General features: G+C 42.8%; 1 protein-coding gene across 3 annotated transcripts in view; it reads left to right on the top strand.

Moving 5' to 3' along the window:
- The window catches only part of ASRGL1 (asparaginase and isoaspartyl peptidase 1), a 53,352-nt gene extending 31,749 nt beyond the window's left edge, over positions 1 to 21,603 (top strand). For 2 of the 3 annotated variants that reach the window (XM_073336394.2, XM_073336395.2), the window contains exon 7: positions 1,255 to 7,718. In XM_073336394.2, coding sequence (XP_073192495.1) covers positions 1,255 to 1,526 — 272 coding nt within the window. In that variant the 3' untranslated portion in view covers positions 1,527 to 7,718. Of the gene's footprint in view, positions 1 to 1,254; positions 7,719 to 18,839 lie in introns of those variants that run through there. The other variant, XM_073336398.2, reaches the window with a different exon arrangement.
- Positions 21,604 to 25,240: the final 3,637 nt, after the last annotated feature.

Here is a 25,240-nt window from a genome sequence, read left to right as displayed (position 1 = left end):
ATAGTCAGTAGTCACACACACCACGGACACGAACAATGTAACATCACAGCTGCTTTAGTTCACAGTATTAAGACCAGCACTACGGCATTTCTGGAGACAAATGAAAGGTTACAGCTTGTGAACAACTATAACTATTAACAGACTTCTGCATAGGACAAAATGTTCTTCAATTTGTTTATAAAGTGCTCCAATTAATAGGGATTGAGTGTGGTAAAGGAACTTGGCTGTTGGTGTCATTAGTGCATAGTCCGGTAACAATATGAGGGCTGACAAGCAGATCCTGCCCGACAGTGGCTGCACCCACAGTAGCATCAGCGTCCATATTACCAAAATTAATCACATACAAAATTCACACACTGAGCTCCTCAGGGTTCACTGGTTTAACTTTGTAGGGGTTCCCACAGTGCATTCTTTCTTAGGGGCTCTTGGCTGGCTGGTTCTTGCTCACATGCTCAGGGTCTAACTGATCACCATATATGGGGTTGGGAAGGAATTTTCACCCAAGTCAGATAGGCAGTAACCTGGGGTGGGGGTTTGGGTTGCCTTCCTCTGCAGCCTGGGGGTGTAGGTCACTTGCCAGGATTATCTGGGTATATCTCAATCATTTCTCTGCCATTGTGAGGGGCCTCAGGCATGGTGCACTTCAGTCCCTCCTATTCTCTGCCTGTGGCTCGTAATAGTCTAATCTTCTGAGGGCTGTGATACTTTTGTCTACTTCTGGTTGTTGGGTTTTGTGTGGGTGCTGGGGAGATTGGTGGCCTGTCATATACAGGAGGTCAGACTAGATGATCTAATGGTCCCTCCTGACTTTAAACTCTCACTCTGTGAATTATTGTGTGTGTTCAAGTCCTATTAGAAAGAAATTCCCTGGCAGACCACTGCTAGTGGCACATTTGCCAACAGTGACCACCACCACCCTTCAAAAAAGTCCCATTATGTGTCACTGAACTACAAAGTTCACCAGTTACGCTAAGTCAAAAAGACTAAAACCTCAGAATAATGGGAAGCTACATAAACCCTGTCTCTGCAGTTACTACAGCATAGAAGCTATTTGCAGTTGTTCACTTTCCTCCCATAAATGAAGCTTTTTCTAGCCATTGCACTTGTAACTTCTTGAGCATTCAGTAAAGGAAAGAAATACCAGAGGGCCTGGTTCTGCACAAAGTGAAGTCTGAAGAGAATTTTGTCATTGACTTAAATAGGACCAGAAGCAGATACTACATGATCATCACTCTTCTGTGTTTTTGTTTTCAGGAATGTCACCGGCGGAGGCTGCTGACACTGCATTGAATTATATGAAAACCAGGGTGGGTGGATTAGGAGGTGTCATAGTTGTCAGCAATTCAGGGGACTGGGCAGCAAGATTCTCCACCAAGCAGATGTCTTGGGCTACAGTGAAGGATGACCAATTGCAGTATGGCATTTACACTGGGGAGATACATACGAGCTCTGTATGCAATTCTGGGGATGAAGAAAAGTGGACAGTACAGCAGGACAAAGATCTCAGTCTTCATGGGGTGCAGTAAAAATTGACGTTATCTTTCTGAAAAGATTTATCCTCTATTAAATGTTCCCAGAATGCACCACATTTTACAAGCAAACTGAAAGAGGTACTGGACTTAAAGATAATGGATGTGGATATGGTGATCGTTTTCAATGTCTCTAGAAAGCACCAGGGCTGGTATCCTCTTTTCAAAAACCAGATAGAGTACAGGTGTGTAAAAGGGCGTCCCCTCATGTCTGGGCCTAGCGCAGATGGCTCTCTTCTAGCACCCTCTGCCGACAGTTGCGCCAGCCCTGTAGCGGTCTGCCTCTTCTTGTGACTCAGCCTCTCCAGCGAGGTTCCATCCCTTCTAGGGTAGTGAAGTCCAACAGATAATCTAATGTCCTTACGAAAGGTCTTCAGCCCTGATTCTGGCCCCCTGTAGTCCTTAGAGCTGCTTATCTCAGGGCTGTCAAAAGTCCTTTTCCATTTATATCAGGGGCTTCATGCCACCTTCCCTGATGGCCAGCAGGGGAACACAGGTCCTCCCCCTACGCTAGGTTCCAGTCCAAGGACCCTACAACCAGCAGCCAAAGTCTACCATGTCAGACTCCTTACTGCTGCCTCTTTGGACTTCTTCCTACCAAGTCTGTCAGCAGACCTCTCTCACATCCTCTATAAATTCACCCTCCTTTCAGGGTCAGAACTTCCCCCTGGAATCTGCCAGTAAATCTCATACCAAGTGTACAATTTAACCCATCTTCACTTTTCATCCCTCCTAAGTTTCCCTTATACAGTCCCTCAGTTAACCACCTGCCAGGGCTCTCTTTCGGGAAGTCCAGATCCTGTCTTTTATCAGAGCTCAGCCCATTGAAGCTTGTTTGGTCCTAGTGGCTGTACTGTGTCTCACCTGGCCTCTTGCTAGACTTCTCTACCCATAAGAGGGTCCCAGGGCCAACCTTCTTCCTAGACTTCCTCCTCAACCCTCAGGGTCTTGCTACTCTCTTGTACCTGAGGAGTGAATGCAGAATTCTTCTCTCTCCCTGAAGGTCCCCTCTTTCTTTTTCTTTCTGCTTCCTTTTTTATGGTGCAGCAGCCTCCACCTATGAGGCTATGACTGCCACCTACAGCAGTTTTTGTATAAGCAAAATCTATATCCTCTCACCCAGTACTGTATCCTTAAAAATCAAAGAAATTCTTTTTTAATACTACCCCATTTTCCAATCGTTTCAGACTATATTCTTTCACCTTGGGTGCGTCTCAGTTCTTCATATAGATTTTTTCTTTTTATGTAACTGCCCTTGCATTGCCACAGCAGATGCTTAACTGTTTCTTGGACTATAGGTGTCCATAACCCATTTTGTGCTTGTTTAGTAAATATAAATTACCATTCAGGTCAGAGTGACCTGTTAGCCCTCTAAATGTATAGCTACTTCACTTCTTCTATCATGGCTATTAAGTATACCAATATCATCAAGTTTAGGACATTTGTGATAGGACCCTTGTCCTTTTTTTCTCTTGGGTTCATAGTTCTTGACATTCCTTCTTAAGTTCTCTCTTAACCAAACTTTTGAAGTCCTGTATACTCAGAGGGCTCTTTATGTCAATCTCATTTTAAGGCATTTTTCACTGCTTTATCTGCCATTTTGGTGCCCAGTATCCCAGCAAGCACCAGAATCCACAATATTATGATAGGTATACACAATTGTACTCTCTTTAGTTAAGAATAATTGATTGAACCAGTGCTGCTTTCCGAGGCTTCCTTTCTAATCACCATTATACTTGATATACCTGTCATAATGGCCACAAAATTGCGTAGTCTCATAGGTCTCTTAATTCCAGATTCAGAGATACAAAAGTCCCTTCCAAAGCTGTGTTCTCATCTCTAGAGCAGTCAGTATAGATTTGGCAATGCTGACCCCATTTGCCATGTATAAACTCATAAATTATAGCCGTCGTATTTGATAGTCCTGCTCTTACCTTTGTTGTATCATATAATTTCAAATCCACACCTGGAGAGACAACCATCCAGCTACGGTTGATTTCCCATGACTAAGATTTTTATTTCTTCCAGACCTTCCTTTTAACCCACCTTTTGACCCTGTTTTCAGGTGGGAGTTTGTGCCTACTTAATTCCCAACTGTCTCGTATATTTGTTTAGTACTCTTATCTTTGCTAGTTTCATTAACCTTCGCTGAAAAGGTTAAATCTAACAATTTCTACCTAAATTTATAGGCATTTCTTGGGTTGCTACCTGCAGCACACAAGAGAGATTCCAGAGTTGTAATACTTGCACAACATGTGATTCCCAGAGCTTCGCTTGGATCTTGGGCTCTGACTTAAAAAAAAAATTTTTTTTAAGTGTTGTTTTAGAATTTGATTTAAAGTCTTGGTATCCATAATCTGTAAATGGTCTTATTAATGCCCTTTACAGCATCAACAGTTTGTTCTTATCTGCACCCCGAGTTGTTCCCAGCAATACTTTTAAGCAGATTCATCCTATCTTTATAGTTAATTCTGATATTCTGATATCACCATTATACTTGATATACCATATATCTGTAACCCTTCCAAGTTAGTTTATTGAACATAACTCCTAAGAATGTAACATTTTGAACTACCTGATTTTTTCTGTTTAGAGAGATAGGTTCCATTCTTCCCCAGTCTTCCTTTTTGGTGAAGATCTTGCCCTTTTTGTTTGGGCAAGTGAGAACCTAAATCCCCAAGTATCTCCCCATTCTGAAATTCCCAAGTGCCTTATTGGTTCTCTCCACAGCTATCTTAAGTCTTCTATATTTGGCCCATATATCACAGTCATCCGCAAATAGACTAATACCTATTCCTGCCTGTATACTCCCCGGGAGAGCATTAATAATAATATTAAACACTGTTGGGCTGATAATACTCCCCTGTAAAATGCCATTAGTAAATTTATAAATATTTGACAAACTGCCCCCCCCCCCGACTTGCATGGTTCTACCACTTAAGCAATCTCTTATCCACCAAAACGTTGTTCCTCTTACTTCAACTGCGGCTAGTTTATACATCCAAGCTTCCCTCCATAGCATGTCATACGTTTTTCTGTGTTCAAAAAGACAGCTATCAAAATCTGGTTTGTATTTGTTTCTAATCTTACAATATGATCAATTATGCATCTTCCTTTCCAGAAACCACTTTGTACACGGTTTATAATTTCATTTTTTCCAAGTACACTACTAATCTCTCATTTATCAGTCTTTTCATAATGTTGCCCACACAGGATGTCAGGGCAATAGATCTATATGCATGAGGTCTTTGCATAATTTGCCAGGTTTTCCTATCAATATAACTACCGCTTAATTCCATTCTGCTGCCAGTATTCCTTTTCCCCATATTCTATAATTCAGTAAAACAAGTGCTCTTCCAGTAGGTGCTTAAGCATTGCCTTACATATGTTATCCTTACTTGGGATAGTGCATTTTTACTTTTGCCTGTAGCTTTTTTGAGTTCCTGTTTGCTGAAATTTTCATTCAGTACATCATCTTTATATTCTACCCTGTCATGTAAGAGCTCACAATTTTCTTCAGCAAACATTTTTTGTTCACCAAACTCCTTTCTTTGATTTTTATCACTACTAACTTTTTGGAACTCTTTTGCTAAAATATTCATTTTTCCTAAGTTAGAAATGTCAACTTTATCATTTACTATAAGACCACGTATAAATTTTTGTTTTTACTCCATATCCCATTCATTCTTTTAAATTGTTTATTTCTCTCTGAAACCTTGGAATCGTTGTTCATTTTCCCACAATACTTTATCCAGCTCTCTTGCATTTTTAATTCTTTGCACCACTGCTTTACATCTTTTATAGTTCATTAAGTCCTTGCTATTCATTGTACTTTTTGCTTGTTTGTATATATTTCTTTAATTGTTGCTTGACAACCTTCGTTCCACTAGGGAACTGGATATCTGAGTTTCTGGCAGTTTGGTGTCTTACATATAGCTAGGTTGGCTGCTGTTACAACTCCCTTTATTGTATTATCATGAAATTCCTCTAGATTATCACTTATACAATTGGATATTAGATATTCAGCACATTTACTGTTAGAGTCCCCAGTTTGCCTTTCTAAGGCTCTAGGTAGGAATTTCTTCAGTGTTTTCAACATTACCTTGGCCTCTTTATAGATTTCCCAGCTGCATTTACATTCTATATTGCTTGTTGCAATTCTCAGATCTAAACATACAAAGGGTCTATCCACAGAATTAAACCTACTAGGTGCTCCAGTATCGAGCAATACCAGGCTGTGCAGTTCAATGAATTGTTCCAGGCATTTGTCATTATAATCAGTTTTCCTGCTTCCTCATAATTCATTATGGCTATTAAAATCTCCACAAATAATATCCAGGCCTTTGACACCCTTAACTAACTCTTCCAATTCTAGATTGTCTAGGTTTTTTTTTAGATGGGTTGTGAATCTTAGTGGTTTGTATAAAGGCAGTGCTATTCTGCAGAGGAATCTCAACAGCATTGTACTCAAAACTTACGTTCTGTACATCTATGTCAATGTAACTAAGACCTTCCTTTAGAGCAGGAAGCGTCTTTATAGTTGTAGTTATTTCTCTGTCATGTCAGATTATATCGTATCCTGGAAGTCTAAACATAAGTTCTCACTAACCATGTTTCTTGTACATGTATCACATCAAGGATTTTTTTTTTCATTTAAAGTTTCCTTTAATACCTGACCATGTGTTATTAAACTACGTACCAGCAAAAAAAAAAATAAAAAAATTAGAAACACATTGCTTAAACTGCATTACTGTACCTTCATTTAAAATTGCATCAGTGTGTTCTATTGAGAGATGGCCTATATGTAAATACTGTTTTGCTACTTTTGGTATTCTTTCAGTCTTCTTTCCTGTCTGTAAAGTGCAATTATTCACTTCTGTCATAAATGCTATAAATTTCTCATTGTACTACTTGTAGGCATCTTCATCTGTCCCTCTTCCCCCCCCCTTATATTATCTTTCTGCCCTGGTGTTACGTGGTATTGTACTAATAGCACTCTTCCCTCAGTGGCATTTTCCCCCTTCTCCACATTCCACGCTGAATGTGTTTTAGAACTTCCACACAGAATATTTTATTTTTCTGCTCCAGACTTCCTGCATTTATAATCACTCATTTCCTTCCCCAGCTGGGCTTCATCTTTAATTAAGCCTAACCTACCCTCCTGGTGCAACCAGGTAGGTTGAAAGAAAAAGAGGACTTGTGGCACCTTAGAGACGAACAAATTTATTTGAGCATAAGCTTTCGTGAGCTACAACTCACTTTCAGAGACAGGATGGGGTATATACTTCATTGCAGGGCAGTAGCCATGTGTAAGTTTCTGCAGACTCCCAGTTAACATGCCTCAATGCTGTGCTAAAAAAGAAGCCATGAGTCATGACATGAGAGTAGTTCATCTCCATCCCCAGTCTCGGAGACTGCCAGTACCATTGATGATGAAGTGAACACCTAACCACTAAAAACTGAGTTTTGACCACCTTTGAACACCCATCATACGGGTAACAACTGTTGGTTACTGCCAACTAAGTTTCTAAATACAATAGAAGCGTAAAAGCCTACCTTATTAGGCACCAGTTCCCAGACACTTTGCGGGAGGGGGAAAGAGAGAGAATGATGCAAAGGAACTGTAGTTCCCTGGTTTGGGGAAAAGCTAACAATAAGGAGCTTTAATTTACTTAATTCACACATGGTAAACCTGGAATTTAAAAAAAAAAGAATCCACACTCTAAAACATTATACTTGTAGTTTGAACTGGGGGAATAACATTTTTGCAGTACTATGATAAAGATGAAAACGAAGCCTCATTAATAGTAAACATAACAGCATGCAATCTTCACTGCCTAGATAAGAAGTTGATAGGTACCCTTATCAATACATAGATGAGAAATTCATGATGATTAGCAGGAAAGTAGTTCTCTGAAGCAGTGAATTCATAAAAGCAGATTGTGCCACCACAAATGCAATTGTTTCTGTTAACAAACCTCCCTGATACAATGCTCATGCTTATTTGTACTGTGTCTAAAGCACTTGGTAAAGTTGGAAGGGCTTTAGACCACAGCATTATCTTTACCTTGTTCCTACATAATTTTACCATATTAATCTGTTTGACAGTGTTTTTGTGAAGGAAAATAATCTTTTAGTAAGATTCTTTCATAACAAACCTTTATGCAATAAATTTTTCTATTAGCCACACCTATTGTGTATTATTACTGTATAATTTAATAACCAGTACATCTTTAGCTACTGCTATGACCCGTACTTTTTGTGAAATTAGATCAACTAATAGTATGGTAGCAAACATGTTCCCTTATAAAATAACCACAATAAAAATAACACATCCTATGCTTTTTTTAAATTCTCTATGTCCATATCCTATCTACAGTAAGCAAGCCATGATGCTGAAGTGGCTTATACAGAATGGTAGGGTTGCCAATAGTATTTAGTATCCTTGGCACTTTAACCCCCATCTCAATAGGAGTTACAGATGAGTGGGGTCTAGTGGCATGTGGACAATTATGGGCCAAGAGTAGATATTCTTATGTACCAAATGTAATCTTGGAGCACTGATATATTTATTTGCTTGCGGGAGAGTATGGAATATCCCTGGGCATTATCAGCTGCTTGTACAATTACAAAGGAGTTTAAGATGAGTCTGTTACAAGTCTAACCCTGTAGAAACCCTTCTGTGGAAGCTCTATGGAGCTCTGCAGATTTAGGAGGAGCTCTGCTAGACTCAGCAACACTCCACCATCACCTTGACTGTACTTCTTCATTTTCAGATTTTTAATTAAGAAGAAACAATTTTGTGGAGCAGTATAGGGCTAGATTGTGACTTGGGCAACATGCCTATGCATGGGAGTAGAGAGGAATAACAACTCAGCCCTACATTACATGCCAAGGTTACATTTTGATCAGAGCTGCCATCTTAGAGAGGCTTTCCCAACTTTCCAGCCCATGGCCTTGGGGTGAAGAACACCAGAGATCTCCAGAGAACACAGGTCATTTAAAGTGCTGCAATGTGATGAACATCTGTCATGTGTAATTCATTCTCCCTCATTCCTCCCCTCGTGGAGGAAGTGTATGTGCAGTGAAGTGTTTTGATAGGGTTTTTAAAATATGCTGTGTGCTTAGATTACAGAAGGAAAGGTTGAAGAAGTGTAGCTTGCATTTGGAATGAAAGGGGGTGAGGTTTGGGATGGTCCTTAGACTGAGGAACAAACTCCACGCTATTCAAGGTTGACCCTGGAGAAAGCTCTCTCTCCTGCACAGACAAGGTTCACACTTGTGGTAGGAAGCTCTATTGTGCCTGATGAGTACAGTTGTTGACCACAGTCGTCATTCTGGAGCTTCAGGCAATTAGGCTCAATTTAGGCAATTTTTAGTAGCCAAGCATTTCCAGTTTCCCTTCAACCCCAGTCCCTTCCTCACAGTCTCTTCTGCATCTTCTAGCATCCATCCTTGTGCCCAGTGTGCTGATCCAGGCTTTCTCCATTGGAGCTGGATTGCGCCATCAAGCTGGTTGTAACTGGGACCCAAACTGCTTCCTGGGCTGATCTCCCAGCTTTCATGTCACTCTAGTGTGGGAATGTTGACACTGCGCACTAAGCCCAGCCTCTGGCTCTGGTTTGAGCCCACGTACAAATTTGTGTGACTTGGGGCAGCAAGCACTCAGGACCCGGGTCCTGGGACCCTGCTGGGGAGGAGGGTGGTTCAGTGTCCAAGTCTCATTGTGACTCAGGTCAAAGCCCTGTCATTTTGCAGTGCAAATGCAGCCCAAACCACAGACCTCAGTCAGAAGGTCTGTCTAATGCAGTATGGACATGTAAGAAGGCTGTGAGACCCGGGTCCAGCAATGGTAAGCCCAAGTTTACAATGCACCATGGACACTCAAGCCTGGGCTTGGAAACACTGAGTGCAGAAGCCGGGGTCCCACAGATCTGGGTTTACAATGCAGTGTAGACCTACCCTATGTGGCCTCTTGAACCACCAGCAGCACAAGAACATGGACCTGGGGCTTTCTTCAAGCCAACCAATTGGTCTGGATCTGACCAGGTGTCCCATAACTAATCACCTATCTGTAAGGGGACTGTTGCCCCCTTACTAACATTCAGTGGGGGAGTTTTAGTTGCTAGCTCCCAGCACTCAAAGGGGGACAGGTCAATGTGGAATCAAAACCCTGAGACTGACAGACCCTAGGAACAATGGGGAGAGGTCAATGCTCCTGAATGACAGGGCAGGCTGGCTAATCAGGGAGTCAGGAGGCCAGGGAGGTCCCGTCCTCTGTGTGAGCTGGAATTGCCTGGGTCAGACAGAGTGGGGCCGAGCTAAGGAGAAAGCAGGGCTGCAAGCTGAGCTGGGGATCAGAGCTGTGCCAGATCCAGAGGGCCCAGAAAAGCAGCCCAGAGAGAGCAGACCCTGTCCTGGGAGCAGAGCTGCAGCCCCAAAGCCAGAGGCACAGTCCAGAGAGAGCAGACGTGCCCTGGGAGCAGAGCTGCAGCAACCAGAGCCAGAGGGGCCAGAAAAGCAGCCCAGGAAGCAGGTCAGTGCTGGGAGCAGAGTCACAGAAATAGCCTGCAGAGCAGACCTGTCCTGGGACCAGAGCTGTAGCAACCAGAGCCAGAGGGGCCAGAGAAGCAGCCAAGGGAGCTGGAGGCAGAACAGCAGCCATGCTGAGGCAGAGTGGAGCTGGAGCTGGGGCTGGAGCAGTCTGGAGCCGGGTGTCATGAGCAGCTGAGGAGAGCGAGGGGGGACCCTGGGCAGTGGGCCCAGCACAGGGAGACGCCTCAGCCAAGAGGCTCTGCAGGCCAGACTTGGAGGGTGATTGGTAACCCCGACAGGGCGGGGGCAACGCTGGGAAGAAGGGCCCTGCCACCTAGAGCCTGAGAGCGTGTGACCACCACCAGAGCGAGTGTCCAACCCACAGCATCCCTGCAGCACAGCCAGAGCCTGAGAAGGAGGCCTGGGACTTACAAGGGACAGACTGTGAACTGCCCGGACATTCCAGAGACACTGTTTGTGATGTTCCCTGCCGCAGAGCGGGGTGATGTGTTTCCTTTAACCTTTCCTATTTTCCCTTATTCTTTTTAAAATTAATTGTTGATAAAATAACTTGCATTTGCTTCAAATTGTATGTAATGATCAGTGGGTCAGAGAAGTGCCCAGTGCAGAGAGAGTACCCGGAGTGGGGACACCCTAGCCCCTGTCCTAGGAGACCACAGCAGGGTTGTTGGTTGAGCTCCCCAGGAATCCTGGGCCCAGCCTTGTTGGGGTTATGAGGACTCTGCTAGACAGGAGAGTCGAAGGGGAGTCCTCAAGGGCAGGGAGGCCACTGAGTAAAGGAAGTGGGAGCGAGGACTCAGATCCTTTCACTAGCTCACTTCACCGGGCAGAAGCCAGGAAAGTTCCTCACAACAGCAGGACAGTTCCCCCGCTTACATATCTCCACTAGAACAGAGCTACACTCCTCTCTGAAGCAACATTCCCCTCTTCTAATGGGAAGGGAGCTGGCAGCAGGAAGTCGGGAGTAGGGCTTCCTGTTAGCTCTCTAGTAAATCAGGGCTCTGGGGATGGAGAGGCCAATGCCTCCTCTCTTCCCACCCCCTAATCATCGAGCATTTGTGGGGATGTAGGCCTAGTCATCTGACAGCAGTGCTGCTTGCTGGCAATGTGGAGTGTGGGCTCAGCAGTGGGCTGCCTGCTTCTTGAGTCTGGACACACAACTGCATTGCCTGCTCAGATCTCCCCCCTAGCTCCAGACATACACAATCCTTTGTTCAGGGCTGTATCTCTAGACACTATCTGGTCTTTGATGATTATGATTAAGAGTCTTCATAGTCACAGGTTTCCTGCCCCAAAGAGGTTCCATTCTGAAAAAACAACGTAGAAATAAAAGATCATAGGAGGTAACAAAAAAGCAGCGCAAGAAACCAGTGAGATTGAATGTGTTTTGTTACGTCCATCAGTAATTTTTCCAATTTGTTGAGTTTGGGGTTTGATTTTTTTAGTTACTCATAAGTTAATTCTTCTTTGGAGGGGAAGTAAAAGAGATCCTGGGTGTGAATTTCAGTCTCCCAGATGTGATTTCCAAATGACATTGAAACAGATCTTGGCACAATCTCAATGGCACTGGCTATTTTGTTTGCTTCTCCCCTGATATTCTTCTATAATAAATACTTGCTGTCGGTGAAATTTCAAATCTTGGTTACACCAGAATAAATCAACAGTACTGCCACTGAAGTCTAATAATCATGCCAATGGAAGTGAAATCAGACTTGGGCCCGCATGCTCAAGGTCAGGCTTTTCAGAAGAATTGGTCTACCCCATATTGCTGAGAGATATAAGATAGGTAGGTGGGAAAGTATGCTGTAAAAAAAGAGTGCTAAATTAAGCCCACTCTACCCACAGATGTGTGGAAAACAGCAAACTGTGTAATCACAGGCATTGTCACAGAGACCCAGAAGAGTAGTTAATGCACTAGGAAATAAGTAAATCCATAAAAGGGAAGGGAAATAAATGGCAGTGGACCTCACAAAAAAAGCAGGATCAAGGATATGTGGATGAGCAAAGAGGCAGGCTACATCAGCCTGGCACCAAGATTGCAGATATATTAGAGGCTTGCTCAGGGTATGTCTACCTTGCCAGTGAAGGTGTGACTACAGCTCAGATAGGCCTACTGCGCAAACTTTAATCTAGATAGCCTCCATAACAATAGTTTTGTAGTTGTGGTGACACAGGCTAGCAAACTGAGTATGTTCCCGGGCTCCCTTGTGGACTTGTACCTGGGAGCTTCGCTTGTGCTAAAGCCCAGCCTGCCATGTCTAGGCTACTTTTGTTACCTGTGCTAGCTAAACTAAAGCTAGTGTGGGTACGTCCACCTCATCTTCACCTGTAATACAGACATACCCTCACAGCAGGCAGAGTCCTGCCCCTCACAGTGTGCGTAACAGTGTAGACATACAAAGTAAGGGGGAGGAGAATCTCATTTTCCCTCCCACTGCACTCAGTAGTCTCATCCACCAGCGCACCGGGGACATGCAAACACCCAGCACTTATGTAAATTAGCTTACTAGAGCTAGTGCTGGCCTTGAGTTATTTTTCACCAGTTTCACAGGGTAGCATTCCTGCCCTTTGTCAATCAAAATTCTCCATTTTCAGGGCTTCTGGGTTCCTTACAGTCCCTGCGTAGCTACTTTTCTGCTGAGAACATTATAATGGTCTAATGTATCAGGCTGCATGCTAGCTAGTGAGCGCTATACTTTTGACCTTTTTTTGCTAGTGCTTTACTACAACTTAAACCATGTAATGCATGGTAGCATGTAGCTCATTAAAAACATATCTGCTGCCAAACATAATGGCCATGTTCTGTTATGTCTTCTTAGCAACATAACAGCCTGTCTGCTTCTCAGCACAGATCATCATGAACACATCACTCCCATGCACGTCTCTAGACCGGCTCCTCATTGAACATAGAGATCAATTAAAGGTCTCTGTCCTGATGTTCAAAGCCCTAGTTACCTAATCCTCCAGCCATGACCTACTACAACCACTATGTTACACTGGAACCATTACATTGTTGACAAGAGACCCTGCCGGGTGCAGGAGAAAGGGCTTTCACAGGCACTGAACCCAGATTATGGAACTCATTCCTGAAGTGATCAGAATGTCTGAAGAATATGCACATGTGCACACACCAAGAGTTTTGGAATAATTACAATAAAATCCGCATAAACCAAGCTATTTTTCCTACAAATTAGGAAGGAAGAGAGTGTGCAACCCCCTGATCCATGCATAGAGGGTTCTCCACATGGAAAAGAGGATTTGAGCAGGGGGTTGGACTATGACCTCTTGAGGTCCCTTCCAACCCTGATATTCTATGATTCTATGATTAGGTGTCATCCATACTGTGACCCAAGGACCCCTTGAGGCCAACTGGCAGAGGGCACGTGGGGTGCACAGGGTTTTACAGGGATCCCCTGGCATAGATATCTGCATAACAGTTCATAGAAGGGTGGCATATGGGTGTCTACTGATAGACAATAGCCCATTGGTTGTCGTAATTGAAAAATGTATGTACAGATAATATTTAAGGAGTTATACCTCTATACTAAAATTTATGTTCTTAAGGTCTTGGATTTAAGGCAGATCACCAGGAAGTGACATACCTCAGAAATGTTCCTTTCCAGCAGGAGGTAACAGACCCCTATCTCCCTCTCTAGTCATTGTGCATTATATGCCTCCCAGTGTATGCCTGCTTGCATACTGAGCCACAGGCAAATAAGAAATCTCCAAGATGAAACAAACAGTGCGGAGGGGGTATTCCTGTTTATGAATCAAGACAAAGGATTGTTCTGGTATATCTTGGGGGTGCAAGAAAACACAAGGGAGGCAAGAGGACAGTGTGTCTGTCTCATGAAAGGAGGGTCACAGCCAAATCTGACTGTAAAGCACTGCAAGGTTTTTGGGTGAGCAATACTCCGTTAGACATGTGTGTTAAGCAGATCAGTGATCTGAGGTGGAATTGATAATCTGGGTGTACAGTTGCTTTGGAAACAGTGAATCTGTGAATACTGCAAGTGTCCACTAGACATAGGGCTGGACACTCCAGGGAGACACTTGAAGGGCTCAAGGCTGCCAATTGCTAACCTATAGAGAGACAGGAGGGTCTGCGAGGCCTAGTGGACAGTGTCTGATTTGCCTCAGGCTGGTGGAATTGGGGAGTTGACCACCCACACCCCAGCAGGCACAGACAAGGCTTCCTCCTGCTAAGAGCAGATGGTTGAAAGGTGCCTCAGAACCCTAGGTACCGCCAGGAAGCATTGCACATATGGATGGAGGAGGTGGGATTGGCTGGATGAGAGAAAACTAGCAATACACTGTTTCCTTCCTTCCTGATGTCCTGCCTTGTAGAAGATGTTAATAATAATAACCACAGCCTTACTGTTCCAAAAAGGCTGTGCAAGTGGTGTCCAGTATTAAACAAATCTGAAACCTCAAGTCCAAGTGCACAAGATGATCTACATTAACTAATCTTTACAACTCCTCCCTGAGGTAGCTCAATTTTATCATCACTATTTTACAGATGGGGAAACAGATGCAGGGAGATTAAATAATTTGCCAGAGACCCCACAGGACATGAGCAGCAGATTCAGAATTAGAATTCTGAGTTCCTGGCTTCCATAGTCCTAAATTCAGTTCACTAGACTACGCGGCTTCTATTGAAAATACTCAGACAAGTAGCTCTTGATGCATCAAAGGAAACAGTAACTCGTAAATTATCAACGAGTTGCACAGTGGTTTAGTTGCACAATTTCCATTATTTGTGTGTGCCTCATACTTTTGGTAATTACTGTATATTTATAATAAAACCCAATTATAGCCTGAGGCATATTACACGCTTTTTTTTTTTATTTAATTAGAAATAAAGAAGCTTAGTTATGATACAGGCTCTTGTCAGTTTGAGAGCAGCAAACATATTTCTTCAAAGCAACTTTTTCTACAGTTGGGTTACAAAGACTACATTTAGTCCTAAACCACAGTAACTCTCACCTCTTTCTATTTTTTTGTTCAAATTAGAAGTTGGAGAAAGGGACAGTTCCTATGGATCCAATTTTCAAATGTAAATGCCTTAACGAGGTCACTGAATTCCACATTTGGCTACTCAGATTGGCTCACCTGGAATAGGCAATTACGCATTTAAATGCTGAATTGAGTAAGTACAAGGAGGAAGATTTGGATGCATCCATATTTGAAAATGAGGCTCCCAGTATCCAAGATTACACAGAGTCATTGCCAATGATTAGTGACAGATTATCATCATTTTTGTGCATTCTAGATATCCAGTTGAGGTTAAAGAAGGCCAGTCATTCCTACTTAAATGGAGTATGTAAAACATGTCAGGCGAAACCTGGGAAGACTGTATTTTTGTTTTTAAAATAGGCTGGGGTTTTTTTTAAACAATATTCCCCCCACCCTTGTTTGTTACGTGATGCAGTAGCACAATGTAATTTGTCCGAGAGCCAAAACTGGAGACATGCTGAATATGTGAATACTAAGGAAGTGGTTTCCTTAGCAATAACAGGCTTGTGAAAGTCAAAACTTCCTTTCCTCCTCATGTGACCTTTTTCAAAGCAATTCAGATAAGGTACAATAGAATTGAATTCCAAGCACCCACAGCATAAATTGCTAAACAATGATTCTCCAAGTAGCCAAATTACTTCAGCTTTTTCTTAAGGGGAACTTGCCTTTTATTTACAGATTTCTAGTTACTTTTAATTTTCTTCTGAAATCAAAATAGCCAAAGCATACAAATAAATGTGCAAGAAGCTACCAAATACCAGCTCTTTCTGCTAAGCACCAAATACAAAACTTTTGTTAAACACAAAATTCTAAATCTTTCCTGTTGAGAAGCAAGGATCATATAGAACCTCTACCAACCAGTATTAGCAGCTGAACCTCCATGAGTTTAATTTCTATTATCAATAGCATTTTATTCAGAAGTAAATAAGCTTTGTGCAGGGACCTAAGTGGGAGATGGACTCCACCTCACCCCACCACCAGGCTGCAGCTGCTGTTCCAACCTGGAATACTTGTTACAGACCATCGCATCACTAAACAAAGAGAGAGAGGATCTCAGCCCAGGAAATGCTAATTATAGCTACAAGCATTTATATAGTGCCTCCTGTCCAAGGATCCCAAGACATGAATAATGGATTAAGCCTGAACTCCCTGTTGAGGTAGGGAAGTATTATTATCCTCATTTCACAGAAAGGGAAACAAAGTTGTTACTTGTCCAAAGGTCATAAAGGAAGTCCTGTTAGAGCATGTCCTGACTGTAGCAAAACTCATGAAAGAGAGAGATGCTTGGCTATCACAAATATAAAGCGGGTTTTTTAATTTGGCTGTTAGATGGAGAATGTAGTTCTCCCTGGCTCTCTAGTTCGCAGGCTAACTAACGACAGCCTATCCCGCCTAAGATCTCCCTATGAAATGGCCTGCAATTTACAGTCATGGAGGGGATTAATGAATACACTGAAATGACCTCCATCTTGCATTTTTGCCAGAGGGCTTTCCCTCCCCTTCCAGGCTTTAGAAACCCTGCCAAATGGGGGTGGAGTTTCTCAGGGACAAGCCTATAAAAGGTGGGTCCGCAGAGGTAAATGTTTGAGTTTGAAGCCAGTCCCATTGTATAAGATGGAAGAGTGAGCAGGGGACAATCCATTTGAAGATTTCTGTATGGAATTGTGGGGAGGAGGAGACAGAGATCCATGCTTTAGCCACAAAATGCCCAGCTCAAGCATGGATGATGGGGAAGTAGGCAAGCCCACTGCTCCATAAGGATTTGATTCATAGTTGCATGGTGGTGTCTTTGTACCAGTTACACCAGCACAGAGAAGCCATAGGGGGGATATAAGGCTCTCCTGGTGAGTGCACAGGGGACCTTTCCACCAAGCACATAATCTGGTGGTCCAAGCCTGCCACATGAGCACTCAATGCAGAGAGCTTTCTGGGGTAGGCAAAGAGCATGAGGAGGAAGCACAAGTTAGAATCACAGAAATCAGAAATATAGCGCTGGAAGGGATCTCAGAACGTGATCCACTCCATCCCCTTGCACTGAGGCAGGACCAAGGGCTGCTCTCAGAATTTCCCTAACCTGCATAAGTGCAAAACTGGCCCCCAGAGGCATAAAATACAAAGGCACAAGACACCTTCGCTGGCCCCTTGCATTATCCCTACTAGTGGTACAGAGAGTTACTGGGCTCAATATAGGGGTAACTGCGAGAAATGCTATGGACTGTGATATACAGGCAGTCAGACTAGATTCTCTAATGGTCCCTCTGGCCTTAAAAAACTATGAATCTATGAACCAAAATGTTTACAAAGTGGAAGCAGGCAAGCTACTCACTCTCGTTAAGATGGGATGGCAAAATGTGGTGGGGCACCTGAATTGCTGCCCATCACAGTTCAAATCTAAGGAAAGCAATTGGGAGGCTGTGTAAAATAATGAGGTGAGGCCTTTGTGGGGACCTTTGTTATAAGGATATCCCATTATTTCCTCTGCTTGCCGATAGGGTTAATGGCAGGGTTGTGGGAAGAGGGGTGTTGGTGAGGGAAGGGGACTTCAGTCCAACTTCAAGAGCCTTGTGTGAACCTGGGCTGTGGCTTGCGATGGAAAATGGACACTGAAATCTGGCTCAGTTCAAGTGGCCTCTGTGTTCCTTATGAAAATTTTTCATAGCCCTGCCCAGGTCACTTCTATTTCTAACTCCTATGAAAATGTCACTAGCACTTTTATATATTTCTTCCAAAGACTGATGGATTAGCAGCACAGCACTGTTCTTCTGCTTGTTATTGACTGCATCCAGAACAGCAGTTCTTCAGTGAACAGGGAGTGCTGCAAGACCTGGGACATGTTCTTCCTAGACAAGCTTATTACGCATGAGTTTTTCGCACATGAATTTCAGTGTGTTTTTTCTAACGTTTGAAATGACATAACTGATCTGTGAATAAAAACACAAGTTAATTAAAGCATTTCACCAATAAAACTCTGAAAGAGATTTAAGAGGACTTCAGTGTAATGTTACATTTATTTATTATTGAGGTGCAGGTCACAGCTCTATAGTTAAAATCACACAGTGTTTTTAATGTGGATATGAAATATATATACCAGGGGGTCCTTTGAAGTGAGAGCAGTGCAGCATGTGATTGGATAGGCCAATGAGTAGAGGCGGAGGAGTGAGACGGGTTGAGTCACCCATTCTAGCTGTGTGTGGGGCCCAACTTCAAAACATTTGCAGGCTTCCAATGGCTGGTGAGATGAAGGCAGCTGGGAGACTAAGAGAGGTAGCTAGCTAACTGGTGAGTATATCTGGGACACTTCTGTCTTATTGCTGTTGATTACCTTTGCGGGACAAAAGAGGAGCACTTTCTTTGCTTGGAACTTGCCACTGAGTTTGGTAGGACTCTGGGCTGGTTGCTGCATTGGCTGTGTTTTGGAATCTAGGCTTGGTTGCTGACTGGGCTAAGGTGTTCTGAAGTTAGGCGTATTAGCACCTGCTTTCTAGCAGTGAGTCCTTGGAAGTGAGAGCAGTGTAGCTTGTGATTGGATAGGACAGCAATTAGAGGTGGCTGAGTGAGAGGGGTTGAGTCACCCATTCCAGCTGTGTGTGGATCCTAGTTTTCAAAACTAGGCAGGCTGCCAGTGACTGGTACGACAAAGGCAGCTGGGAGACTAAAGCAATTAACTAGCTGTGTTCGCTAGCAGAAGAAGGCAGGGAGGTAGGGTTGTTTGTCATTTTTTCTTTCCTTATCTTGCAGGTACTCCACAAGGAAAAACAGCACGTCACCAACACCGCTGCTAGCTCCTCCTCTCCCTGCACCTGTGGTGGCCTCCATCAGACAGTCATCCTGACCCTTGAGCAGAGGCAACAAGTAACTGTGGCTAGTGCATTGGCTCTGCCTCCACCTCCTGACTCACCTCAGTGGACAGTCTGCAAAGCAGGCAGCGGGAAGCGCTGGGACTCCAGCAGCGAGGAAGGAGAAGCAGCCCTATGTAGCAGGGGTGGAGGGGAGAGGGAGGAGGCTCAGCCAGTTGCTCTCAGGGAGAGATGCTGCCTCCTTGCTCCTGGGCATCCTAGCAAGAGGCATCCTGAGAAATCTGGGGGGCGGGGGGCGGAGCACGTGACCCCACGTGTCCCCCATGCATCGCCTCTGGTCTGGAGGCTTCCATACCGGCCCTGGTCTTGCTGGGAACGCAGGCTGCATGTCACTGCCAATGAAAGCCAGGCAGGGGAACCACCCTGTGTGAGAGGTGTCTGTTGGTGGAGTCCCCTAGGAAGCAGATAAGAGAGGTGCAGGAGGAGGTGGCTTGCCTGTGTAACATGAGGACTTCACTAACAGGACACACATGGAGACATCTGGGATGGAGGATGCTGGCTGACTATAGATGACTACAGCAGAACCAAAGGAGGAACTGACTGCTGGCCACCTCGGGGAGTAGACAGCACTTTACCCCCCCACCCAGGTCCCCCATTCATCGAGGTGAAAAACCACTCTTCTGTACCAGAAACAGAAGGCGATGAGCAGACCCCACTGGCTGAGGAGAAAGATCCACTCGCCCCCAAGGCTTGAAAGCTCAAGACCACCACACCCTAGAGGTGGAGACATAGTGAGTTGATGGTGAGGGACTCTCTTCTGAGGGAAATGGAGGCATCCATCTCTCAACCTGACATGATATCCTGGGAGGTGTGCTGCCTGCCTGGAGCTTGCATCTGAGACATTATGAGAAGGTTGCTGAGGCTCATCCTTCCCTCTGATCACTACCCTATGCTGCTCATCCACATGGGCACTAAGGGTCAGACCTGGCGGTATCATGAGCAGATCAGCAGTGACTACAAGGCTCTGGGATCAAGGGCGGAGGAGTTGAGGATGGAAAGGAGCAAAACCTGCACCCCCAAGGACATGCACTCCTGAAGATGAATTCACGGCTGAATAGATGGTGTCAATGTGAGCTTCCTCAACCACAGGATGCTGTTCCAGGAAGAAGGTGTTCTGGAAGGAGATGGGGTCCATCTGACCAAGAAAGGAAAGATAATCTTGATGCATGGACTTGCCAACCTAGTGAGGAGAGTTTTAAACTAGGTTCAAAGGGGGCAGGTAGCAAAAACCACAGGTAAAAGTATACAAAAAGACAACTTTAACAGAGAGTTAGATTTGGGGAGGGGGACACGGAAAATTACAATAGAGTCATAGGACCCACTAAGGGGAAATCAGTGAGGGAATCTGATCAACATCTTACATATCTATACACAAATGCAAGGAGTATGGGGAATAAATAGGAAGAACTGACAGTAGTAGTACATAAGCTGAATTATGACTTAATTGGCATCACAGAGACTTGGTAGGATAAATCTCATGACTGGAATATTGGTATGGGGGGTAGCTTGTTCAGAAAGGACAGGCAGTGTAAAAAAGGAGGAGACATTTCATTATACGTCAAGAACATATACACTTGTGCTGAGGTCCAGAAGCAGGTGGGAGACAGACCAGTTTAGACTCTGAGGTAAAAAATAAAAAGATAAAAGAGGTAACCTCATGGGAGGAGTCTACCATAGACCACCAAATCAGGAAGAAGAGGTGAACGGGGCATTTTTAGAACAAATAACAGAAATATCCAAAACACAAGACCTGGTAGTAAAGCGAGATTTCAACTACTGAGACATCTGTTGAAAAAGTAATATAGCAAAAAACACAATCTCCAATAAGGTCTTGCAACGTATTGGGGATACCTTTTTGTTCCAGAAAGTGGAAGAAGTAATCGGTAGACAGCCATTTTAGACTTAATTCTGACTAAGAGGGAGGAATTGGTTGCGGATCTGAAGGTGGAAGGCAATTTGGGTGAAAGTGATCATGAAATGAGAGATTTAATGATTATAATGAAAGGAAGGAGTCAGAACACATAGACTTCAAAAAAGTAGACTTTAGCAAACTCAGAGAACTGGTAAGTAAGGTCTGAGGGGGCGAAAATGTAAGGGATAAAGCAGTTCAGGAGAAATGGCAGTTTCTCAAGGATATATTAAAGGCATAACTGCAAACTATCCTGATGTGAAGAAAAGATAGGAAGAATAGAAAGACGCCAATATGGCTCCATCAGGAGCTCTTTAGTGAGGTGAAAATCAAAAAGGAACCCTACAAAATGTCTAAATGTGGAAGAATTAGTAGTAGAATTGAGCAGGTGTCCTTTGCTCTGTTATTTGATAGGATAGATAATATGTTCAGGATACAAGGGCATTTCCACTTTTGTCCAGATGTGTTTTTGTGTGTTTGGGGTTTTTTTTCCTCTTTGTTCTAACATAGTTCAGTTTTACAAATGCTCCCATAGGCCATGGTCAGTGAGGCAAGATACAGCGAAAATGCATTCAGAATATTTTGAAAAATGACAAATAGTATCCTTTAAAGGTAATTTGGCTTAAAACATACCATAGAAACTTTTGTCATGTTCTTTATCGTGTTTAACTGGAACATATTTCAACAAGGTTGGTTTTTTCAGAATGTCTTGTTGATATGATTCAATTAATAAACTAGATTTCAAGTTCTATGCCTGTTATAAAATGATCAGTAGTAAAGTCATTTTCACAGAGCTGCTTTTTGCATATTATCCTTCCATTGACTGGATTCATTGGTATATCTTTATTTGTCTCAGACACTAAGGATATCAGTGATCTAATATAAACTGCATTGCCTGACGGTCAGAGCCTGTCATTTTAAGTTACTTTCCCAGCAACCCATTCACATACTTACTAAACAAATATAGATATTATACTATTGAGCTGGTTGCAGGGCCAGTCAGAGGGGGGGGCCATTTGGCCTGGGCCTCAAGCTCAAATTTAGACACTGGTTAATTTTTTGGCATTTGATGAGTTTCACAACTTGTTTTTACGCGCATCCCTATCGGACCAAAATGTGACACACACTCTCAGCTTAGAGCTGCAAATTTAATCAAATAAGAGATGTGATTTGGTAAAAGACATATTTTTTTTTGTTAACTGATATAGATTTTGTCATATTAAAGAGTTTAAAATGTTCATAAATATTAATAAAAATATATTGGTTCTGATGGCACAAGATTAGACCATGATGAACGTGTCCTCTCAGATCAGCTGATTATTTAAACAAACCACTACTAGTGGCTGGTGCTGGATCAAGTACGTGTTGAAAGGTAGAGAATTGTTACTTTTTAGTGTCTTTATAGTTTTATGTCTAGTTGACTAAGGAATTATTTATGTGTGAGAATTCCTCATTATTATCTTCATATGGTAGCTAAAAGAGGTGACTGGTTGTTGAACCCTAGCTTGGTAGCTTGGCCCTCATCATAGGCTTTCATAGTCTATAGGCCCAGATGCAAGGTGAAAATTTGTGAGGACAATCTTGTACAGTGAGTTTCGTGAGGACATACGTTTGAAATTTTTGGACATTATCCCTCCGTCTGTATCAGTGTCTGTGTTTACTATATATGTGTCATCCCTTTGTCTTCAGCTCAGCCTGTTATATTATACCTTGTGTGCTTTAGTTTTGATTCAGTGTTAAGGATAATAACCGTCTGACTGTTTCCTTTTGTGTTCTTAATTAGTATTCCTTTGTTTTAAGTCTTTTCAGCATTTGTGTACATGTTTACAGTAGACTATTTCAAGTGTATATAAGCTACTTATTTACAGCAGAATGTTTCAAGTGTGGATAGGCTACATTATTGACCAGATAGATCACTATGAAGAGGAGATCTGAAAGTGGTGCAAGCAAGAGACGTGAAAACAACTGAAAAAACAGCTAAGAACTCAAAGCCAATAACTTCATTTCTCAAACCACTGGAAAACACACCTTACGCAACAAACAATGCTACAGATAATGAAAACTCCGCAACTGCAACAGGTGATATTTCAATGCCAATATCTGAACATGAGGACAGTAGTCAAGAAGGAGATGTGCCAACAGTAACAGATGCAGCAGAAGAGCCTGTGTATAATCAAGAAACTCAACAGCAACAGGAAGATGTAGATCTTACGCAGCAAGAGCAATTCATGAGTACTACAGGTTCGACTGTGACTGACATTGGAATTATTGACAAGAGCAATGCTGCCCAAATGCAATCTTTTCTTCAAATTAGTTGTTTTGAAATTCCAAGTAACATTCCACGAGATGCTGACAATCATACTTTCCCTACTCATCTGCTGACAAAAACTCTTCCAAATGGTGAGACCTGCACAAGAGACTGGTTATGCTGGAGTATGGAAAAACAATCTCTGTACCATGCGCGCTGCTTCATTTTGAACAAAAGTGCTGCAAATGCATCAGTTCTCTCTGATCAATCAGGATGGAGCATCAACAGAGGTTGGAGGAAGTTAAAAGACCAAATATCATCACATGAGAGTTCAATGTCACACAAAAAAAACTGTTGCATGGAAATCAGCCAGTAGGGCAGCATCAGCGGAAAGTTCAGTTGAGAATTTACTCTTGACTGAACTCTCTACAGAAACTAATAACTGGAAAAAACTTCTTGAGTGCATCCTGAATGTCATCTTTTTTCTTTCTGAGTGGGGATTGGCTTTCTTTGGTTCCAGTCAACGTGTTGGTGATCGTGCAAATGGAAACTTTCTAGGCATAGTTGAGCTCCTCAGCAAATATGACCCACTTTTATCAGGGCATGTTAAACATGTTTGAGAATCACAAGAGAGTCAAAAGTGCATGCAAGTCCATTATCTCTCCACACAAATAGAACAAAATGACTTTATTGAGCTATGTGGGTCAGTCGTACAAACAACAATTCTTGATGAGATTCTAAATGCCAAATATTTGTCAATCATGGTGATGCCACTCCAGATTGTTCTCACAAGGAACAGACCACTATGCTTATTTGATATGTTAAGATTGTAGACAGCTCAAAATTTTCAATTGAAGAAAGGTTTATTTTGTTTGATAATTTCAAGAGAAAAACTGGAAAAGAAATTGCTGCTATGGTACTAGCAATTCTAGAAGGTTTCAAGTTAGATTTTCAAGTCTGCATTGGTCAAGCCTCTGACAATGGATCTAATATGGCTGGGAAGTACAAAGGTGTACAAGCAGTTCTGCTCGAACATAATTCAAACTGTATTTTCTCCAGCTGTGGAAACCACACACTAAACCTTGTAGGTGTTGATGTTAGAGGCTTATTCCTTCACCCGCTTACTTCCCTGGTCCTTCTTGCATGAACAGAGAGCAACAATACCCAAAGTCCAAAGGTGCAAACAATTCGATGTTTACTGGGGTGAACTTCCAGCAAGTATGATTCCAGTTTCCTTCCTTAGCGTCCCCCTTCCCAGCTCTGACACCACAGAGCCTTACCTGTGTCCCTGTTCCCATTCTCCCCCTTAGCAAAACATGATTCCAATTTCCCCACCACCATTCCCTGTTCCCATTCCCCCCCTTACTTTCTGATTGACTGCAGACTATATAGTAAAACTTGAGTTCTGCTTAGCTATACCTTAACCAATCATTTTACTGAAATTTAACTAACCAATCCTAACATATTGTAACATGATTATTTAACCAATTATATCCCACCACTTTAATTAGTTTAAACCCAGCAAAATTAATTATACAGCAGACAGAAACAACCACAGAACCAGACAGAGATTATACAGACGAACAATAGGAAATGGGGACTACAATGATAGAACAAACACAAAAATGAGGATTTCACATCCCAGCTATTGATAGGTGAGTTCTTGCCAGGCAGGATGCTATCAAACTAAGTTTCCTTTTACATTTTCTAGGCACTTCCTTTTCTCTGGAGGTGATAGGCACTATCAGGACAGGATTGTATTCCTAACCGCCCAATAGCACCTTATTTCAATGTGACTAGTTTGGAATGTAAAGATGTGACCATTCGCTTCCCAGCTTATGGCTGCCTCTGCTGCTTAGCCAGAGCCCTAAACCTAAGAACAGGGCCTCAGACTGTCACAGTGAGAAAAGGCCTTATACAGTCAGACAATGATTTTGATTCTCTCTTTTATACCTCTATAACTAGCTAAGTGATAAGAATACACCTAAATTCTTAGAGTTTAGGCCTTTTACAGACAGGCCTGAATATCTATATCCTAACACTGTGCTGAATCATGCAAGGAGTCAATTACTTACTTTGGAACTGTTCAGCAAATGTACAATCTCTTCAGTAGCAGTCCACAAAG

Source organism: Lepidochelys kempii, chromosome 3 (assembly GCF_965140285.1).
Source record: "Lepidochelys kempii isolate rLepKem1 chromosome 3, rLepKem1.hap1, whole genome shotgun sequence".
In the NCBI taxonomy this organism is placed as follows: Eukaryota; Metazoa; Chordata; order Testudines; family Cheloniidae; genus Lepidochelys; species Lepidochelys kempii.
The sequence above is the reverse complement of the archived record's forward strand: the minus strand, read 5'-3'. Positions and strand labels throughout refer to the sequence as shown.